This window comes from Mangifera indica, chromosome 2, assembly GCF_011075055.1.
Source record: "Mangifera indica cultivar Alphonso chromosome 2, CATAS_Mindica_2.1, whole genome shotgun sequence".
NCBI classification, from domain to species: Eukaryota; Viridiplantae; Streptophyta; class Magnoliopsida; order Sapindales; family Anacardiaceae; genus Mangifera; species Mangifera indica.
In genome coordinates, this window is record NC_058138.1 from 8,355,103 (window position 1) to 8,376,754 (window position 21,652).

The 21,652-nt window shown below is 31.0% G+C and overlaps 1 protein-coding gene and 1 pseudogene across 1 annotated transcript; both read left to right on the forward strand.

Annotated features, from left to right (window-relative positions):
• The first annotated feature begins 15,534 nt into the window (after positions 1–15,534).
• Positions 15,535–16,682, forward strand: LOC123209099 (annotated as a pseudogene).
• A 1,300-nt stretch (positions 16,683–17,982) lies between these two features.
• LOC123208520 (receptor-like protein 7) lies at positions 17,983–20,601 on the forward strand. The gene has a single exon (XM_044626055.1). The coding sequence runs from the start codon at positions 17,983–17,985 to the stop codon at positions 20,599–20,601; it is 2,619 nt and encodes an 872-aa protein (XP_044481990.1).
• The last annotated feature ends 1,051 nt before the right edge of the window (positions 20,602–21,652 follow it).

Sequence of the window (21,652 nt, forward strand, 5' to 3'; positions counted from 1 at the left end):
GATAGTGTCATACACTCTACAAAGCGTAACATAAAAATACTGCAATCACCAGAACCCTCACCCTATGGGGGATACCTTCTGCTTAATATCAGGTGCTCTACTTATGGTGTATGCCTAGAAGTGGTCCAAAAACTCGTCGCCTTTAATAATACTAGTATGAATGTTTTGTAGGGTTGCATCCGTCGTGCGAGCCCCTCATAACTCCCTATATACGATACCTCAAAGTCATATATTGTGATCGACCAATCATGAAAATCTATAACTCTGGCTACCCAGTGAGCACAGTAAAAGTTTATAAGAATGAAAATCTATAAACATTGAGAAATTATAATAGATATACGTGTTGTATATAAGTTAATTCAAAATAAATTATAATGGAAACATTATTATAATATACCCTATCAACCTTCTCTCATGGTTTGTAAAATAAACCAAAGGTATAATATGCCTCAACCATCTTCGTGAATAGCTCGGGCGACTTTTACTCCTTTAGTGGTATTATACTCTAACTGTTGAATGTTACCTTGATATGCCCCATGAAAAATGTGTGGGCCTCATCCAACTCTATGGAATGACGACCTACTACTTGTGCTGGTGTCGATGTAATAGTGCCAAAACAGAATCTACATATTGAAACGGATATATAAAACTTGAATTGTATTAGTTTTAGACGAATATATAAAACAGTTAACCAAATTCAATGAATATAGCAACTTACATTATCGGTCAGCCACTCGCGTAGCTCAACAACAATCCTCCAAAAAGTGTCTTTAGATTAAGCTCCAATGAAATGAACCTCATGGTCGTCGGATGCTATATCTCTAGTCACCATATGAGAAAAGATTCCTTATGCTCTGTAATAGAGGATGACATGGTCTGAATTTTCCATTTCGCCTTCAGTTTGATTATATTTGTATATGGTGCAAATGAGCAAACCCCTCTAGATGACCTTACCATAAGCAGTCCGCACTAACTAAAAAATAACATAAAATTGTTAATTTAATATTTAATCTTAATTAGCAATTATGATTAAATTTGTTAATGTTATTTTATCGATGTACAACGGAAGAGGTTTAGTAGGAGAATCCCTTATTATTGTCAAGGCAACTATCCGTACCCCTTTGATGGACTGCAAAACTTATTTTATATTACCAACGATCACCATATATGAAAATATACAAATTATAATAGATATATCTCATCCTACTCCTTATGTGAAATAACCTTTAGTAGTTCATTCCCATGTGAACTAATTTTAATTTCCCTTTTACTATAGCTGGGGATATTAGTAGTTAATCACAACTGCTCATCTTGAAAAGTAGAAAAAATACATTTTAAATATACATAATAATATTAATAACAAATTGATCAATGATATTTCATAGAAAAATACGTTACCTCTACGGTCGGGGAAAGTGTACGGGGAGAAGTCTTAATCGATACCCCTTTATGTCCAGTACCTTATACGAATATTAATAACAAATTGATAAATGACATTTCATATAAAATATAATAACAACAATAATTTTCAAACCTCGAGTGGTAGAGGTGATGCAACCGAAGAGCCAACCGAAACACTTTTATAATCAGTACCTTGTACAAATATATAAAATAAATTAATCAATAACAATTCAAAAAAATATAGTAACAATGACAAATGACAAACCTCGAATGAGAGAGGTGATGTAACTAAAGAGCCAATCAAGACCCTCTCATGGCAGTATCTTGTGCAAATAATAATAACAAATTGATTGGTGACATTTCATATAAAATATAATAACAACATTTCATATTAAATATTGCAAAAACAATTAATTACCTACCTCTTTTAGGAGACATGATAGAATAGAAAGGTCAATGGGTGAGACCTTCCCAACACTATCTTAATTACCCTGCATGAAGTTAATATGCATGTTAGAGAAACAGGTAAATACAATTTTTATAATAAATAAATAAGATATGGCTTTGTAACTTGATCGACTAAAGTTGGGTGTGTACGCATGACGGTGTCCTCTAAACAAGTCAAACGATCTTCTAATCGAGACATCTAAGAAGACACCTTGTCTTGTAAACAGGAAATTTCACACAATATCATATTGTCCCAACGGGCCAAAGTAGCATCTAATGAGGATAGAATGGGTGATATAGTCAATAGACACTCTTGTTTGGGGTGATATAGTCAATGGACACTCTTGTTTGGGGTGATTAGTAGCATGGTCTTGAACCCCAGGAAGGTGTGTGGTCTCGGTGGCTAGGGTCTCAAGAACAGGGGGACATGTAGTTTGCTTTGTAATAGGGAGCTAAATGGGCTCCTTAGATGTTTTAGGACTATTGCTTGTATATCAGTAGTGGCATCATCGAAGATTCTTCATCCCTGTTGAGGGGGGCACAGAAAAAGATGAGGAGGAATGCATATGCAATATACTTGTGTATAGAACAATGTCTGCATACAGTGGTCTAGCCTTCTCAATTGGTGACAATTGGAGTGGGAAAGTAACATCATCTTATTCATTCATATATATAATTCAACCTATTTGCAATAATCAAGGTATCAATTAACAATTACATACCTTATCATTGGTGAAAACAGTTCCCATATGACTCCAATTAGGAACATCTCACATATGTCACTTGAACATTCGTGGAGACGTATAGACATAAGCCAAATCCACCCAATTATACAAGGTGTTGATCGTCTTATATATCCAATATTGCAACATAAACATTAATGGTTAAATATAATTAATTTGTGTTTTTACCAATCAATATAGATAATTAACAAATATACACTTAATTGGAATGCAACAAGAAGTTTGTAGATGTCATATTTACGGATGTCAAGCATTTGATTAGAAAAAACTCTATCACTCACCTGATATATCAACTGGAATGTCATCTATCACACCGGAACACCCTAGGGGTAGGAATTAACATCTAAGTGATAAACCAATTGGAGGTACTTTATAGATACCTTTTTCGTCGATCATCCCCCAATAACACCATATGCAGACAATAGAACAAGACCATTTTGACAGTGTCGATATCATGATCCCTCTAAGGCCTAGCCAAGAAAACACACTCTACATCATGATGTTGCACCTTCTGACATCTCTGAATATAGGTATCTATAATCCTATGTCTACATCTAAATGAAATATATGATGAAAATACAATGATCTGACTAAATGGTAACCCCCGTCATTAGTGCAAACTCGAATGGGCTGAATTTCATATCAATCTCATTTACCTTAAACCAAAACTCATCTCTACCTGAGTCTTGATGTAATTATCGTAGCAAAAATGAGTGCACCAACACTCCATTGAACTTGATATTTGGCAATCGAAGGAGATGCTTAAAACATGTCCTCTCAAACAACCACAACTGCTCTGGTGTCAATGTAGACCTAATCTTCGATATAGTGGTGCATTGGAAACGACATATAACCTTTACTCGGAAGTGTCGTGACTCATCTGAGATTCTTAATTGGTTATCGTTACGTTTTCTGTTATAAGAAATATCCTGTAAAAAAGATTAAAGTTTATAAGAATTTTATAAAAAAACATATATAAACATAGAGATGAAAACGAAAAATATAGAAAAAAACAGATGTAAAATTTGAAAATTACATATTAGAATATCCTAGAAAGACAAAAATTGAAAAATTGAATGGAAGTTCAAAAACTTACGTGTGAAATTACCTTAGATTTGAAACAAATAAAAAACTATATGTCCAAAAACTTTTACATGACAAATACCATAAAATATAACTAAAATTTGAAAACTACATGTTAAAATACCTTACAATGTCAAAAACTATAAAACAAAAATTACAAGTCAAGTTACCCAAGAATGACAAAAATTAAAAAACAGACCTGAATTTAAAAAACTAAATGTTGAAATACCTAGGAAATAAAAAAACAGACTTGAATTTAAAAAACTAGACGTTGAAATACCTATGAATGACAAAAACTGAAAAATTGATTTGAAATTTAAAAAGTATATGTCGAAATACCTTAGAATAACAACAATCGAAAAACTGGAATAAAATTTGAAAATTGTACGTCCAAAAACCTTAAAATGACAAATATTAGAAAAAAATGAAATTCTAAAACTACATGATAAAATATCCTAGAATGTCAAAAGCCAAAAAATAACTCAGAAATTCAAAAATTAGAAGTTGAATTACCTTGGAATGACAAAATTAAAAAAAAAAGACCTAAATTTTGAAACCTAAATGTTGAAATACCCTGAAATGATAAAAACCAAAAATCAATTTGAATTCTGAAAAACGCATATTCAAATATCTTAGAATGACAATAATCAGAAACCTAGATTAAAATTTGAAAACTATACGTCCAAAATCTTAAAATGACAAATATAAAAAAAAAAGACTGAAATTCGAAAACTACACTTTAAAATACCCTAGAATGTCAAAAATGAAAAAATTGCCTGAAAATTTGAAAATTACAAGTTAAAATACTCTAAAATGATTAAAATAAAAAATAAATCTAAATTTTGAAAACTAAATGTTGAAATACTTTGAAATAACAAAAATTGAAAAATTAATCTAAATTTTGAAAAGTACATGTCAAACTACCCTAAAATAACAACAATCGAAAAAGTGGATAAAAATTTGAAAACTACAAGTCCAAAAACTTTAAAATGAGAAATATTAGAAAATAACACTGAAATTTGAAAACTATACGTTAAAATACTCTAAAATGTCAAAAACTGAAAAATTGATCAAAAATTACTAGTCAAAATACACTAGAATAACAAAAATAAAAAAACAAACTTGAATTTTGAATACTACATATCGAATAATCCGAGTATGAGAGTTATCGAATAACCAATATAAAATTTGAAAACTACATTTTGAAAAATCTTAAAATAACAAAAATAAAAAAAACAGAGCTGAAATTTGAAAATTAAATCTCAAAATGCGCTAAAAATTTGAAAATTGGACTTCCAAATACCCTAGAATGAAAAATACCAAAAAGTTAACTTGATATTCGAAAAATGCATGTCAAAAACCATAGAAATCAAAAAAAATCAAAAAAGGGACTTGAAATTCAAAAACTACACATTTAAAAACCCTAAAACGTAAAAAACAAAAATAAAATTCAAAAACTATCGTGAAAAACCCTAGATTTAGAAAAAATGTTTCTTGCCCCCTTAACATTTTCTTGCTCTCCCACTGGTCCTAATGTTTAAAACAATATCAATTTGCCCTCTAACATTTTCTCATTCTCTCACAGGTCCTAAATGCTTAAAAAAATCAGTTTGCCCCCTTATTAATTTGACTTTAGCCCACAATCCAACAAGTTGAATAAATCGCAATTTCACTCCAATGGGTCCCATGTGTCGTGTTGTGGGAAATGTTTCAAAACTTGCAATTTCCCCCCTCCCTTTCCCCTGATATCCTCCGGTGTACCTATTGTTTAAAAACTCACATTTGCCCCCTCCTCTGTGTTATCAATTCAAGTCGAGGAATATTTCTCAAACCCAGGAATCCCCGAGTTTGCAAAAATCCCCTGGGTTGAATTCCAATTTGAAAATCGATCGATTTTTCGACCAAAATAACAATTTCTGGCTACCACTTCAATAAAAAACGATTGTACACTAAGTTAAACACAATAGCCCTAAACTAATTCATCCAAAACAACCAAGATTCAAGCAACAAAATCAATTGTTCAAATCACAAAACCCTAAACTAAAAATGCCTTAAATGTTACTCTAATTGTCAAATATAAATATAAATATGATTTAAACAAGATAAGGAATGATTTACTCACCTTCTTGGTCATTTTTGTCATTGAAAATCGTCAAAAATTCGATCAAAATGTCAAAATTGCTTTGTTGTGGGAGAGTCGTGGAAATTGAATTCTTTTGCACAATGCCATGGAAAGAATTTGGCTGAGAATTTGATAGTTTTTGGGTTTATATATGGGGGCATTTTGGTAATTTTAGAGAAAGTGGGTACTTTTGTTAAGTCTAATAAAATGGGACATTTTTGCTTAAACCCTTGATATTTAGGCCATTTACTTTAATTTCCCTAAGAAATAAGTAAACGAATTTATCTTGTTTATTATTAATTTTATTGGAGATAAAAAGTTGTTGGTATTATATAATTTTTTTCTTTTATTTAGAAGGCTAAATATTTCCATTTCGTTTGGTTAAAAGAATTAAATTATATTTTATCGAGCAAAAATGAGTTTACCACTTTTTAAATAAAAGAATTAATGCTATATGTTTTTAAATTAAAAACGATGATTGAAATAATTTTTAGTTGACTGTAAATAATTATAATTCACAAAAATCTCATAACAACACTTTTTCCAAAATTTATTTCCCCAAAAATGATTAAACCAACCGAGAATAAATAAAATCACAATGGAGACTTAGTATATAGTCTATCCAGTGATTATGCAAAAAATTATTTAGTTAAGACGATTCTTTATGAATTTGAGTAAACAAGATGATATTGTTGGAGCAACCAAGAATAAATAAAATCTATTATGAATTAATTTATTATTTTGTTTTTTGATAAATGATAGATAGATTGTAAGAAAAGTATAATGTAAAATATCCAAGGCAAGACATAAATTATCCATAACATTATATAAAATATTCACATGGACGCACCTAATTGACTATGTCAAACTTTTTAATATTAAAAAATTTCACTTCATTCATAATTAATATATTATAATATTTGTAAGTGTAACAGAGAACACAATACTTATTATTTTTGTTTTAATGTATTGCTACAAAATATTAGTAAATAAAAATAAAATGTATGAAATACAGTTATCCACTTAAATGGTACCATGATAAAACATTTTAAACAAATAATCCAGTGAAAACGATGATCTGTAATTCTTGTAGAAGCAACAATATTCAAAACTCATTTGAATATACATAAATAAAAATAAAATGTATGAAATTAGGGCCAATTAAGACGATATTGTAGGCGCTCAACAAAATTTATTTCAAAATAAAGTTAACCAAAGTGAAATAAAATGAAGAGAAATGAACTGAAACTACCCATTTGAAAGGGGTATATAGGAAATTAATATGATAAATTCCCTCACTCAATTTATGTTTGTTAACATCAATTTGAACTCACAATATTACCCTTAATTAAGTTTATTGTGATAAAGAAGTATTGTGTTTAAGTTACAACAACAACAAATTGCAAAACTGAACCTAATTTTAAATACCACTACTTGTTGAGAAACCTAGCTTGAACACTTGTCTAATTATTGTTATAATTAGTTGAAGTAGAACAAAATTTTAATTTCAAAACCAATAAATTTTGGGATAAAAAGAAGCTTATTTATAGAATATGAATATTGTTACAAAAGCTAATTCCAACAAATTAAAACAAGTAAACAGCTTTGCATTCATCATTAACTTGTATAAATTATTTCCCTCTACAGCAAGTAATTAACTTACAAAATTCAAGATGATGGGCTATCAAACAAGTCCTCGTAGGGCATTACTTTTGTGCTTGCTTTATTCAATCGTTTTGTGGATGGCGTGTGGGATGTTAGAGGCCAAAGTTTCAGATGAGCACAGAGACTTCGAGGCATGTAAAGTACATTGTGAGTTTACACATCGAGCTGGGTATGACTGTTCTAGTATGTGCTTACTTTTGTTATTGAAATATTGAAAGCATGCATTTGTAATCTTAATTAGCATCTGAGATTAATAGTTTATTTTATACAACTATGTCACATCTATATTTATATTTACTTTTCAAATAAATAAAAACCATAATGAAGGTTTATTCAATGATAAGTCTTTCTATGTGAAACTTTTCGATTAGATTAGAGAGTCTATAAAATAGAGATTTCTATTAATTTAAATGTGATCAGTTTCACAGGAACAATCCTCCCTGCTCAGTTGTTATCAATTCACAAGAACGATCTTCCCTGAATTATTGCCAAATCTCAAGAAAAAAAATTAGTTGTTGCTCTCATTAATAAACAATCAACCCAATTTATGAACTGTGTTCAGTTTTTCCCTTAGACTACTGAATTTGGATACTGAGGAAAGTTTAGTAGGAATGTCTGCAACTTGGAAGTCCAATGGTGCATACTCAAATGCAAGAATCCTGGCTGTTACTTTTTCTTTTATGAAATGGACTTCAAGTTCCATGTATTTAGTCTAACTACGAAGAATTGAGTTCAGAGCAGACTTAGGCCTTTCTACCTTAATTGTTAAAAAAAAAAATAATTCTACCCTAAATTTAATAAAAAATATTAATCTAACTTTTCACCCCAAATATAAGAGATCTGATTTTACTTTAATTTATTCTTACAAGATCTCTCTTATAGTGATGAGCTCTTTTCTTCCTATTTGAACCTATAAAAATGAATTCATCTCATTTGTTTAACCACCTTTTTTCTTTGAAATATATTGAGTTTCTTCATTATTAAAGTATTAAAAAATTGTAAAAATAAAATAAAATATTAAATTGTTAAACATGATTAAAAATTGATTGAGAGATTTAAGAAAATTTGGCCATTTTAGTGATAGAGAGTTTTTTAACAAAATTTTAGAGATTTTTAATAAAAATCAAACTAAATCAAATAAAGCACAAATATGCATCATTAATGACATGATTAGCATTGCTAGAAAGTAGCATTAAAGATTTTGAGTTTTTCAGATTAACTCACCTGAAAAGATGAAAAAGTTAGTAAAATTAGTGAAATATTGGAATTATATTAAAATTTTCAGTGAAAAGATTTGGATTCGAATCTTTATCACACTTGTGAAACCTTGATTTAAATTATTTATAAAAAAAAATTAACTCAATTAAAATGAGGCCAAAAGACTTATTCCCACCCTTAATGAAAACCTAAACTCATATATATTAACTTTCGAAAACTCAAATACCCCCCCCCCCCCCTCCCCCCCATCTGTTAATTTTGGTTGTTAATGTTAGGGTAAAATTGTTATTTATAAATTTTATTTAAACTCACATTTTATAAATATCTATAAGTTTTAAAATTTTATTTGTGCCCCCTACCTCATATTTTTCATGTTTAAAAATTGACTTTTTCCCCCTAAATTTAAAGTTTTATTCCTTCATGTTTTTCACATATACGTCACCCCTCAGCTTTCTAGAAAATTTCAATTTCACGCCATCTATTTATCTTCATCAATTGCTCTCATCAGTTGAGTCTTGATTTCAAACGATGTTCTCCCTCTTGGCCTCTCTCCCCTTCCTCTCCCTTCCCTCTTTGGTTCACAAAGATGGTCGTCTACATCTGAGATGAAGATTTGTCGTTTTCACCTCAAACAAAGACAACCATCTTCATTGATTGGAGAGGGAAAGGAGAGGTTGGGAGGCCGAAGATCAAGGCTCTGCTGATGGAAGATAAATCATTAGAGAGAAATGATGGAGATAAAAATCTGGGGTGAAATTGAAATTTTTTAGAAAGTTGGGGGGCAACAAATGTGAAAACTATGAGGGGCTGAAACTTAGACTTGGAGGGGGGAGGGGGAAGTCAATTTTTAAATTTGGAAAATATGAGATTAGGGGGTAGAAATAAAATTTGAAAACTTATGAGTAATTTTAAAATATGAGTTTAAATAAAATTTATAGATGTCGATTTTACTCCTAATAATAACAATCAAAATCAACAGATAAATAAATATTTAAATTTTTAAAAATTAACAATTATAAGTCTTCTGGCCTTAATAAAAATATATTCACTTCCATATGAAGCTTCTAGCCTCTTATCCCTTCAACTAAACATAAATCAGAATAATACATAACCTATAATTTTTTTCTATATAGTAACCAATTTACAACCTGCTAATATAATAGAATATATATTATTGTTTGAAGTTACTTGATGATAATTTTTTTATGAACTTATGAAATTAACATTAAATTAGATTAAAAATGAGTTAAATTTAAGTTTGTTTAAATTTGAATTCAATTTAATTTGATTTAAGTGAAATTAAGTTTAAGCTTATTTTAAAATTGTTTAAGTTTGACTCATTTGAGGGAGCCAAGCAAAAAAGGAATAAAATTAAAATAACATCATTTTAATACTTATTAATCAAAATAATATCATTTCAGTCGATTTATATTGAAATTTTTCAAGCTCGTGAGTTTGATGTAGGCTTAGATATGATCTGAGCCAGCTTGGCCTCGAAAGTACATTCGGTTAGATTTAGCTAGACTCAAATTCCTTTGATTAAAATTCGAACCAAACTCAAGCCAAAAGATTTGGCTCGTTTTTTAATTAGAGTCGAACTTGAGCCAAAGGGTGTTCGGCTCGGTTTAACTTGAATTATGCTCGATTGAAGAATGTCCTGGTGTAGTTTCTTGTACAAATACTCTTATTCTAGTTGCAAGAGACTCAATTATCACCACGGTAAGAATTCCATCAAATTATCTTCAAACTTGTTTTTCGCATTTTCATATTCTTTAAATTTTATTTCTATCTTACAATCCTATAAATAAGGAGGTCATTTTTGGAATGTTTCAATTGAATGTAGAGATGAGACAATCTCCAATTTTCAATATGGTATGGATATATATTGTGTGTGTTCATTGGTTTGTCGATCTTATCACTCATGAGAAAAAATGGATTTGATCATGAATACATAAAAAAATAACACAATAATAATTAAGAGATTAAATGGAGCTAGTGATATTGAGTAAGTTTGGAGTACAACGAGACTAATATTTTATATTTTTTATAAGGGTTGAAGCAACTATATTATTTCTAACAAATGTATAGTAATAAACTTCCAAGTGTAGGTTACTCGCAAGGTTGTATAACACATTTTTAAGTATAAAACATACTACTGTATGAGATTTCTACGTGTAAACTTTTGGTTTGGGTCTTCCGTCATGTGTGAGTGGGAAAATATTTTCCATGAAAAACAAAAAATTTCCTTAAAAATTAAGCACAAGGACAAAATTGTCATAAAATTTAAAAATCTTTCAATCTAATTCAATAAAATTACACGTACATATTTTCAGTAAATAATTTGGATATACAAATAATATATCATTATATGATTAGATAATTTTAAATTAAAGATAAAATAATACTCAATCATATGAAGACACATCACCTGTATACTTAAATTATATATTAAAAATATGTATACATAACACTGATCAATGTAATTTGATATTACCTCTCATGAACTTTTGCAAGTCAGACTTTTTTTTTTTTTGTAAGAATTTAATATCTTATATATTCACAGATTCACATAAATATAAGCAACGTTGACAATATTTCATCAACATTTTCAAAGAATTTCTTTTCTGGCAGGAAGTTCCTACTGAGAAAATTTAAAAAGTTTTTGGATTATCATGAAAATGTGCTTGAATTATGGCAGGATGGCTCTACCAGGAAAGCACTTATCCAAAATTAACTGCTATCTTCTTTCACATGCTGATAGGTTTCACCATTAATAAATCTATGGCCAAATCACTATTTCACATCCTAAGTTTTAAAAAGCCAAATTCCCCCCCCCCCCCCCCCCCCCCCCATCATCCAATTTTGTTAGTAAATTATGTTTGATTTTTTAAGAAATGGCTATTTTACTCTTTTATTGAAATTATTAATCTGCTATCAACACTTATATAAATATAAAATTATCAAAATATCTTGTTGGTGTAAAAATTTATCATTAAAGCCTTTAAAAATATCTAAATTCTAACTAATCTTAAAAAATTATATTTTATTTTTTAAAAATGATATTGTTTTTTTTTTAACTATCAAAAAATATATCACTCTAAAACTTTTTTGAATTTTAAAAAAAGTAATACTATATGCACAGTTTTTATAGATAATTTTATACATAAATAATGACGTGTCATCATATGATTGAATAATTAAAAATTAAAGATAAAACAAAACTCAATCATATGATGACACATCGTTATTTATATATAAAATATATACCAAAATTACACACATAATATTATTGCTTTAAAAAATCTCTTAAAATTTTATTAACACTTTTGATATTTTTAAAATTTGTAATTTATCCAACCACTTGTCAATTTAAAAGCAAAAATAGATTTGAAAAATTTATTAAAAAAAAAAACCATCCATTACCATAATCACTACAAATAATTAAAAGAGTAGAAGCCAGAGGATAAACTTCCAAACCACCAACCTTTATCATGAAGCTTATTAAGCATATTGGGCATGATAATTTGAAGTCGTTGAGGAAGATCAGAGAAAGAATTGAGCTGTAAGTGTTTGTGTATGTTCTCAGTTTGGAGTTTTGTGATCTGGGTTGTTGCCACGTTTGTGTCTTTGTTAACGTGCTTGTTGAAATATTGGTTTTTTATGGTGGTCTTATGAGGTTTTAGCTCTTGAAAGGAATGTATTTAATTGAAGCACTTCTGTTATAACTATTCTGAGTTCCCAGCAAGTTTGTAAGTTTACTTAATATGATCACTGAAAGCTCAAATTATTATTGTGGTCTTCCTAAAAATGAACTAAATGTGAACAAATGTAGTTCACTTTTGGAAGAAATCTACTTGGTTGAAGTATTTATAAGTTAATTGAAATACTTGTGTTTTAATTAGTTTGGCTTGCTGGAAAGTTTTTAACTTTAATTATACGTTAAAGGTTAATTTGAAGATTTTTAGGTGTCTCATGTGACACAAGTTCATGAACATATTTCTAGGTGCATCTCATGGGACAAGTTCATGAACACATTTCTAGGTACATCTTATGTGATATAAGTTAAATGTTTGTGCAACTCAAAGTTTAATGTTCATAGCATAAGTTCATGTTCATACATGATTCATGTTAGTAGCACAAGTTCAATGTTAGGTTCATGTATTTAAGATTTTAAAAGTCATCCTTGTACCTATAAATACTCTAGTTGTTTTGTATTTGAAGAGTATGAATCAAAAAATTATAAGTCTCTTCCTCTTAAATAATTCTCTCACACAAAGCCTTTCCCTTATATAAAGTTACCTCTCCTCTCTAACATTATATTCTTACTGGAAGCTCAGTTTTTGATATGTCGAATAATTGGCTTGCCTTTTCATCTATAAACTCAGCATCTAATTGAGCAAATGTAATTAACTTAAAATGAGGCTAATTAATTGAAGTATTTATAAAGCTAGTGTCAATCTGCTTTGTTCATATTGGTTTTACTTTATATTTCAATGCTAATAAGATCGATAATGTCATATATTTTCTTTTTCTGAGTTTGAATAGACTTGAATGCAGTAGTTGTCTGTCATGCGTTTAACAATTACTGGTTTATCTTGTTTTAAAATTGTAGAGTTGGTTTGGAGTTGGCAACTATAGAGGTGAGATATAAGAATCTGAGTGTGGCAGCTGATTGTGAGATTGTTCATGCAAAACCCATCCCAACTCTATTGAATTCTCTTAAACATTATAAGTATCTTCATTTTATTTGGAGCTGTAAACTGAATCCATAACAATACTTATCTGGCTGTAATTGATAAATATAACGCAGAGAGCTTTAATTTGTCCTTGCCTTAGATTTTTCATGGTTGACAGTTCTTTAAGATGCAGCTTACTTGTAGTTTTGAATGATTTTGTTGAAACTGAACCTTGTTTCACAGGTCATCCTGAAGCTTATAGGTTCAAAGTTAAATCAAGCTAGGATAACTATCATTAACGATATAAGTGGTATCTTTAAGCCTAGAAGGTAATATGAAAAACTTATTGTTTGTAAAATTAACTCCATTAATAAATTGTCATAATCCCCTCTGGGTCAACCATACGGATTAGCCATTATGTAGCTGAATTGTCATTGTGGATTTCCGATGGATTGTTGTAAATTGATGTTACTTACTTACAAAGGATAAATTGACCTTTCTAATTCTAACATGTGCTTCTTGACTTCTGAAGACCTTTTGTGATTGAACCTGTCATGCAATATGGAGGTTTATATATTTACATTTTTTGTAATATTTCTATTGCTCTTTTTATGTGATGTGAGCTGGGCACTTAACTATGTGTTTTATATCCTCTTGGTGGAATCTGAGCATAGTTTAAGTAAAATCTCTTACATTTAAGTTCCTTAGCAACTTGTGAAATCAATTATGTGGAGGATTCTAGTCAGCCAGTCTCTATACGAAATTTTTAACAATTTGTTGTTGCACATGACTTTTCTAGTTAAATTGATAGATAACTAGGAAAGGATCCAATTTGAGATGCTCCATCAGAGAACAGACTGAATTTTGTTTGGCTTCAGAAGGTGATGAGGAAAGCCTCTTTTCTGGTAGAATTTTTTTAAAGGAAAATTTGAAAGGCCGCCGCAGATATGAAACCAAATGGCTTGAATTATTGCAGGATGACTCTTCTGCTTGGGCCCCCAGGTGGTGGGAAGACCACCCTTTTAAAGGCTCTCTCTGGAACTCTTGACAAATGTCTGAAGGTTTCAGAAATTCATTTGGAATGTTACCATCTTGACTGTCAGTCATATGCATGAATCTATAACTAAATATCTAACTTGCTTAAACTTGATAGAATCATGAAAGGAAAGCTTGAAGCATCACAACTGCACATCATTGATAGGTTTCCTAATTTTAGTATTTGATTATATCTCACTCTTGTACTGCACGGTTGTATATTGCTGCACAAAACCAAGGTTAACTCTGCCTCATATCAGAGTGAGAATTTAGCGCAATTTTTTAGATTACCTTGTTACATTTTCAAAGAGGATCAAGTCTATTTGTAGCCATATGTTCAATTACTTTTAGGCTTTTAGCTTGATAGAAGATGAAAGGAAATAAATAATATCTTTAGCTAATTTTCTTCTCTATTTTCTGCTATCTAAGTTTGATGTCCTAATGTACTCAGTTTTGGTTCTGTTTTCTTCAAAGGCGACAGAAGTTTCTTACAATGGTTACCAGTTGGATGAGTTTGTTCCCCAGAAAATGTCAGCTTATGCAAGCCAAGAAGATCTGCATATAGCAGAAATGGCTGTGAGGGAAACACTTGATTTTTCTGCCTGATGTCTTGGTGTTGGAAACCGAGGAAGTAGGCTTCCTTAAATTTAATTCAATGATGTATTAGTCATTGCTAACTTATCAATTCCTACAAGTAGTTGATAGGTACAGTACTATTTTTTTTTCCTTGCCTGTGCAGATATGATGATGGAGGTCAATAAAAGAGAGGAGGGAGGAATTGTGCCGGATCCAGATATAGATACTTACATGAAGGTATGTTCAGCATATTTTTTTAGTTTAAATCTGATGTTTTGTTCTCTATGTCGTTGGTACTTGTATGAAATGTTCATAACAAAGGTTGTTATAGCAGACAATTTCTGCCAAAGGACAAAAAACAACCCTTAAAACGGATCATGTGTTAAATGTATTTCTCTTTTTTGAAGCTGTAACCATATCTCAAATGCTTTAAGTTAAAATGTTTACTGTCTTGGTGACTTCCCAGGTCCTTGGACTTGATATCTGTGCTGACACAATGGTGGGAGATGAGATGAGAAGAGGGCATCTTTTGAGGTCGAAAAGTGAGACTGACTAAAAGTAATTTTTCCAAAAATGCATCTGCTCCACTTGGTAGTAATGTTTATGAAATAGATTATTCTAAGGATTAGATGCATTCTATTATAAATCTTATAGGATTAATTTTTCATTAAAATATGCAGGAGAGATATGATTGTTGGTCCCACAAAAGCCTTAATTATGGATGAAATATGAAATGGTTTGGAAAGTTCAACTGCATATCAGATTGTTGCTTGTCTGCAACAGCTGTTGCATATCACGGATGCTACCATATTGATTTCACTTCAGCCAGCTCCAGAAACATTTGAACTCTTTGATGACATCATTTTGATGGCAGAAGGAAAGGTTGTGTATCAAGGATCACACGATCAAGTTGTAGAATTTTTTGAGAACTGTGGATTCAGGTGTCCTCAAAGAAATTGTGTAACTGACTTTCTTCAGGAGGTCAGTGAACTAGAGCTTATAATAATTTATTTTTCATGCTTAAATATTAGTACTTCAACTGTTATTTTTTATTCATTTTTCGGTAGGTGATATCTTGAAAAGATCAAGCGCATTACTGGTACCACAGTGAAGCTCCTTACAATTATGTTTCAATAGATATGATCTGTCAAAAATTCAAGAATCTCCTCTTGGCAAGAAGCTTGAAGAGGATCTCTCGGTGCCATATGATTGATCCAAAAGCCACAACGATGCTCTTTCCTTCAATGTGTATTGTCTTTCTAAGCGGCAACTCCTTAGAGCTTGCATGTCATTGGATACAGTCGTGAGGCCAATAGGTGAGTTTCAATTACAATGGATGTGTTTACTAGTGCATTGTATCCTTTTTATATCTTATTTATCGATTCATTATGTTATATCATCTATCGATCATCAATCAGTGCCCTTATATCTAAAGCTTAACATCAAGCAATCTCCAAAATGACAGCATACTGAATTCTTAGGATCAGCTTTGTTAATCTTATGTATCAAAGTAAAAAAAGAAATGATTATGTACTCAGATATGAATTCCTCAACAATATGCTTGGATTCACTTTGCAGATCATTTAAAAGTAGTTGCTGCAGAAAGTTTCTCATTTTCTGGTGGCTGAGGTTGTGATATTTAATTGATTGCTATGATTTAGGTTCTTCTGTCAGCTCATTCTACTTTTTGCTGTGCACCTTAACTTTATATCCATGTTTCAGTTTTCGGCATCAGTCTGCTTTTGCAGTATTAGTAGTCCTGATTCATTGCAGCCTTCATGCCATGGTGATTGAAGTTGGTTACTATTTACAAATTAACATATTATGAAGTTTGGCGGAATTGAACTAGATATATTAATGGTTTACTTAAATATATCCAACTTAAAATGGATTTAAAAGACTTCTCTAAAATCAATTTCGTCCACAAACCATGATTACTGCTAACTATTTCCAGATTGGAGAGTTCAAGATTTTAGAAATTTTGATCAAATCTATACAATTTATAAAATTACGAAATTTGACAGAAACGAACTACACCTATTAATTGTTTACACAAAAATATTCAAATGAAAATTTATCATATTTAAAAAATTTAAAGACAATAATAATAAATACTGCATATTACATACCATATAGTAGTGATAGGCTTCTTTGAATGAATGTTTCTTTGGTAGATATTATGCGAACTGGAAAATACAGTAAAACATTTCACCAAAGCAGTTTCCTAAATAATAAGGGTGTAGTTGGTATTTTCCCTTTAACATCTAACTCTATTTGCATTTGCATTTGCATTTGCATAAGAATGCAAGAGAAAAAATGTAAACAGATCGAAAGCAATTGGAGAAGTCTTCTTGCCCATTTCTAACGTCATGCATGATGGTAGCATGGAATCAATAATGAAGATATTATTGTTTTATAGTTAATAGACCAAGACTAATTGATACCCACTGTGTAAGTTATGGCAGAAGTCTTCTAACGTGTTTCTCAGTGTGTGAATATTCCACATGTTAATCACATTAGCATGATCCACTTGGAAAATAATACTTGGACTTTGAATAATTGCCAGTCAACAAAAATATCTGAAACTAAGAATGTGTAATATAATTTTAGCTAAAATAAATATTGCCTCTACACTGAATTTTTAAAACAAAGTAATTTAATTAACACGGTAAGAAGCTCTTCAATAACTATTTCTTATTAGTAATTAAAATAACAAAAAAGAATTTGTGACATCATAACAGCATAACGGTGACAATATTGACTCATGCTTTTTTTTTTCTATATACAACCCTGTATGTTCTTGTGGTTTCATCATTCAAGAAGAATGGCTTGTCTAATGTGGGCTTATCAAATTCTATGCATTCAGTTGTTATTTTTGTGTTCTCAAAGTTCTGCAACACTCTGCTCTTATGACCAGAGTTATGCATTGCTCCAATTTAAGCAACACTTTTCCTTCATCAATACTTCTTCCTCTGTTTGTGATTTGTTCCAGCCATATCCTCCCTCTTATCCAAAAATGATGTCTTGGAAAGAGGATAAAGATTGTTGCTTATGGGATGGTGTCACATGTGATTCTTTAACAGGCCATGTGATTGATCTCGACCTTAGTTGTGTCTGGCTTCATGGAAGTATTCCTTCAAACACTAGTCTTTTCCTTCTGAATCATTTGCAAAGGCTAAACTTAGCTTTTAATGATTTCAATCTTTCTCATATTTCTTCTGATTTTCATCGTTTGTCTAGTTTGACGAATCTTAATCTCTCAAACTCAAACTTTTCAGGTCAAATTCCTTTTGAGATTGCCCAGTTGTCTAAATTGATTGTTCTCGATCTTTCCCGAAATTACTTTGATGAACTTTCAATTGAAACAAATTCTTTGAAGGGGTTAGTTCAAAATTTGACCGAATTAGCAGAACTTCATCTTGATGATGTGAACATGTCTACCGTTGTACCAAGTTCCTTCATGAATTTATCTTCTTCTTTATCTCTTTTGAGTCTCTCTTCTTGTGAATTGCAAGGAAACTTTCCAAATAGCATCTTCCACCTACCAAGTTTAAAAACCCTCAATTTAGTAAATAATCACAATTTGACAGTTATTTTCCCAAGGGTTAACTGGAGTAGCCCCCTCAAGTTTTTGGATGTGTCTTCCACGACTTTTTCTGGAGAATTACCAAGTTCTCTTGGAAATCTCAAGTACTTGACACATTTTGGTGCCTCAAGCTGCAATCTTTCTGGGTTATTACCTATCTCACTTGGGAACCTTTCAAATTTAGTTTATATTTATTTATATTATAACTCTTTCAATGGGTCTTTGCCATCTTGGTTATTCACTCAACCTTCGTTACGACATGTATACTTGTGTTTTAACCAATTAACAGGCACTATAAATGAATTTCACAGTAAATCATTGGAAAGACTCTGCTTACATAGAAATCGATTGCATGGATCAATTCCAAGTTCAATGTTTGAACTTGTCAATTTAACTCATCTCTCTCTTTCTTTAGACAATCCTAGTGCCACTGATCTTCACTTGTTTTCAAAGCTTAAAAAACTTGAAGTTCTTGTCCTTTCTCATGTCAATCTATCTTTGAGCACCCCATTCAAAGGCAACTCTTCCTTTCCACAACTTACCATGTTGAGATTACCTGCTTGTAACTTGAGTGAATTCCCCGATATTTTAAGGAAATCAGACCAACTGACTTACTTAGACCTTTCTGAAAATAGAATCCATGGTCAAATTCCTAAATGGATGTGGAACATTGGAAAGGAAAGTTTGTACCACTTAAATCTTTCCTACAACTTTCTTACAACCATAGAATACCTTCCATGGAAAAATCTTGAATATATAAACCTTCATTCCAACTTCATTCAAGCACCATTTCCAATTGTACCACTTAATTACTTGAGGTTTCTTTCATTGTCACACAACAATTTGACAGGAGAGATTCCTCAGTTGTGCAATATGAATAGATTAGAAGTTGTAGATCTTTCAAATAATAACTTGAATGGTACAATTCCCGAATGCATTGTAAACTCTAGTAGTCTTCAAGTCTTGGATGTACGAAAAAATAGACTACATGGCAACATTCCTAAAGCATTTGCACCAGACAATTATTTGAGGACACTTAACTTCAACGGTAATGGACTTGAAGGGCCAATCCCACAAAGTTTGGTTAATTGTACGAGACTTGAAGTTTTAGATCTTGGAAACAATGACATAAATGATAACTTCCCTTATTGGTTGGGAGATCTTCCCAAGTTACAAGTTCTTGTTCTTCATTTCAACAACTTTTACGGTTCTGTTTGGGGTTCTTCTAAATTTAATGATAGTTTCCCAATGTTGAGAATCTTAGATCTCTCACACAACAATTTCGATGGCTATTTGTCGGCAAGGTTTTTTGAGAATCTAAAAGCTATGATGAATCTTGATGAAGAGAAAAAGAAATTGAAGTATATGGGTGTTTCATATTATCAAGATTCTGTGGAGATGGTAGTTAAAGGTTTTGGAATCCATCTAGAAAAAATTCTTACTACTTTTACTGCCATTGATTTTTCAAACAACTACTTTCATGGAGAAATTCCAAGCTCAATTGGAAAACTTCATTCACTTCGACTTCTCAATCTTTCTCAAAATAGCCTAACTGGTCATATTCCATCATCATTGGGAGACTTGACTGCACTTGAAGCCTTAGATCTATCTTCAAACAAGCTTGTTGGAGTGATTCCAACGCAATTGGTCAGTTTGACCTTTCTTGCAAAGTTAAACTTATCACAAAATCAACTTGTGGGACCTATACCTCAAGGGAACCAATTTGAGACCTTCCAGAATGATTCATACATTGGAAACCCAAGCTTGTATGGATTTATATTGACCAACAAATGTAATATTGATGAGGCAGCACAACCAAAATCATCAATATTCCATGGTGAAAAGCTTAGTAATTCAAGTTGGTGTGAATGGAAGGTTTTTATGATGGGATTTGGATGCGGACTACCCCTTGGCTTATTCATTAGATATCAAGTGTTCACAATAGGAAAACCTCTATGGCTTCTAAGGATGATTAATAGACCTACTAAAAGATGTGAGAGGACTAGAAGATGTAATAAGAAGCCTAAGCAAAAATTGGTGCCTTCATAAGGTCAATTTGGTTTAATTATACATCTTCTTTTTCCATTATTGATTATTAATGTTGTATGATTATATGTTAATGTCATTCCTACTTTAGCAATGCAGGTACTTGCTTGTGAGTGACCATGTAAGGTGTGAAGATCAATGTCATAAAGGATTGCCAAATTTCAGGATTCAAAGTTGTTGTAGTAAAATACAAATATATAGCATCAAACAAATTTCAAATTTTCCTTGTACTAGTTTCAATATGTGGTTATGTTTTTACTTTTGGGATTATATTAAAGTTTATGAACCATACATCAATAAAATGTGAGGAGTGTTCATGATTGGTGAAGAGGTTTCAATTTTTATATTTGTTATTCGAATTTTTGTTATGCATGTGGTCACCATTTCAAGATTATGTATGCTTACATAGAATAGTTTAGCTATGCTTAGGTATATTTTCAAGTGCCTCAAAAATCCTAGAACTTGTCATTCAATCTTTTAAAGCGAAATAAAAAGTCGCATGTATTGACAAAGGACATGATACATACATTTTTTTAAAATTTATTTTAGCCTAAATAACCCATTTCCCACTAACTCTTGTACATATTATTGTTCCCTAGTTAGCGCTTTGAGCTTTATAATTCATGTTTCAACTATAGCAATAATTTCTTTTTCTGTTTTAACCCATATTGACCTACCTAGCTATTTTATGTACTAAACTGCCCTATTCCTCTAGAGCTTGGTTCATAGGTTTTTTCTTGTTGCAATGCCTCTGTTTTCAGTAGCTTTTAGGGCTACCTTTGGGTTCTGCAGGGAGAGAATTCTGACATACTGCTATGTACATTTCCTTTAGTTTGAGTTTCTCCATTTTGGTTGATGGTTTCTCTTGTGTCTCAGGATTTTTGACTTGTAGTTCATGTGTGTTTTGTGTTGCCAGGCATGGGCTTTAATTGGTTTTGTTCTCTAGTGATTTAGATTTAGATTTTGATGTGCTTTGGTACTGTTATTCTTGGCTCATCTTTAGATTGATTCAGAGCATATAGTGTTTTGCTGTCCTCTTTTGTTGAGGGTAAAG

Coding starts and splice junctions, on each gene's coding strand:
- LOC123208520 (XM_044626055.1), top strand. CDS start 17,983: ATGATGTCTTGGAAAGAGGATAAAGATTGTTGCTTATGGGATGGTGTC.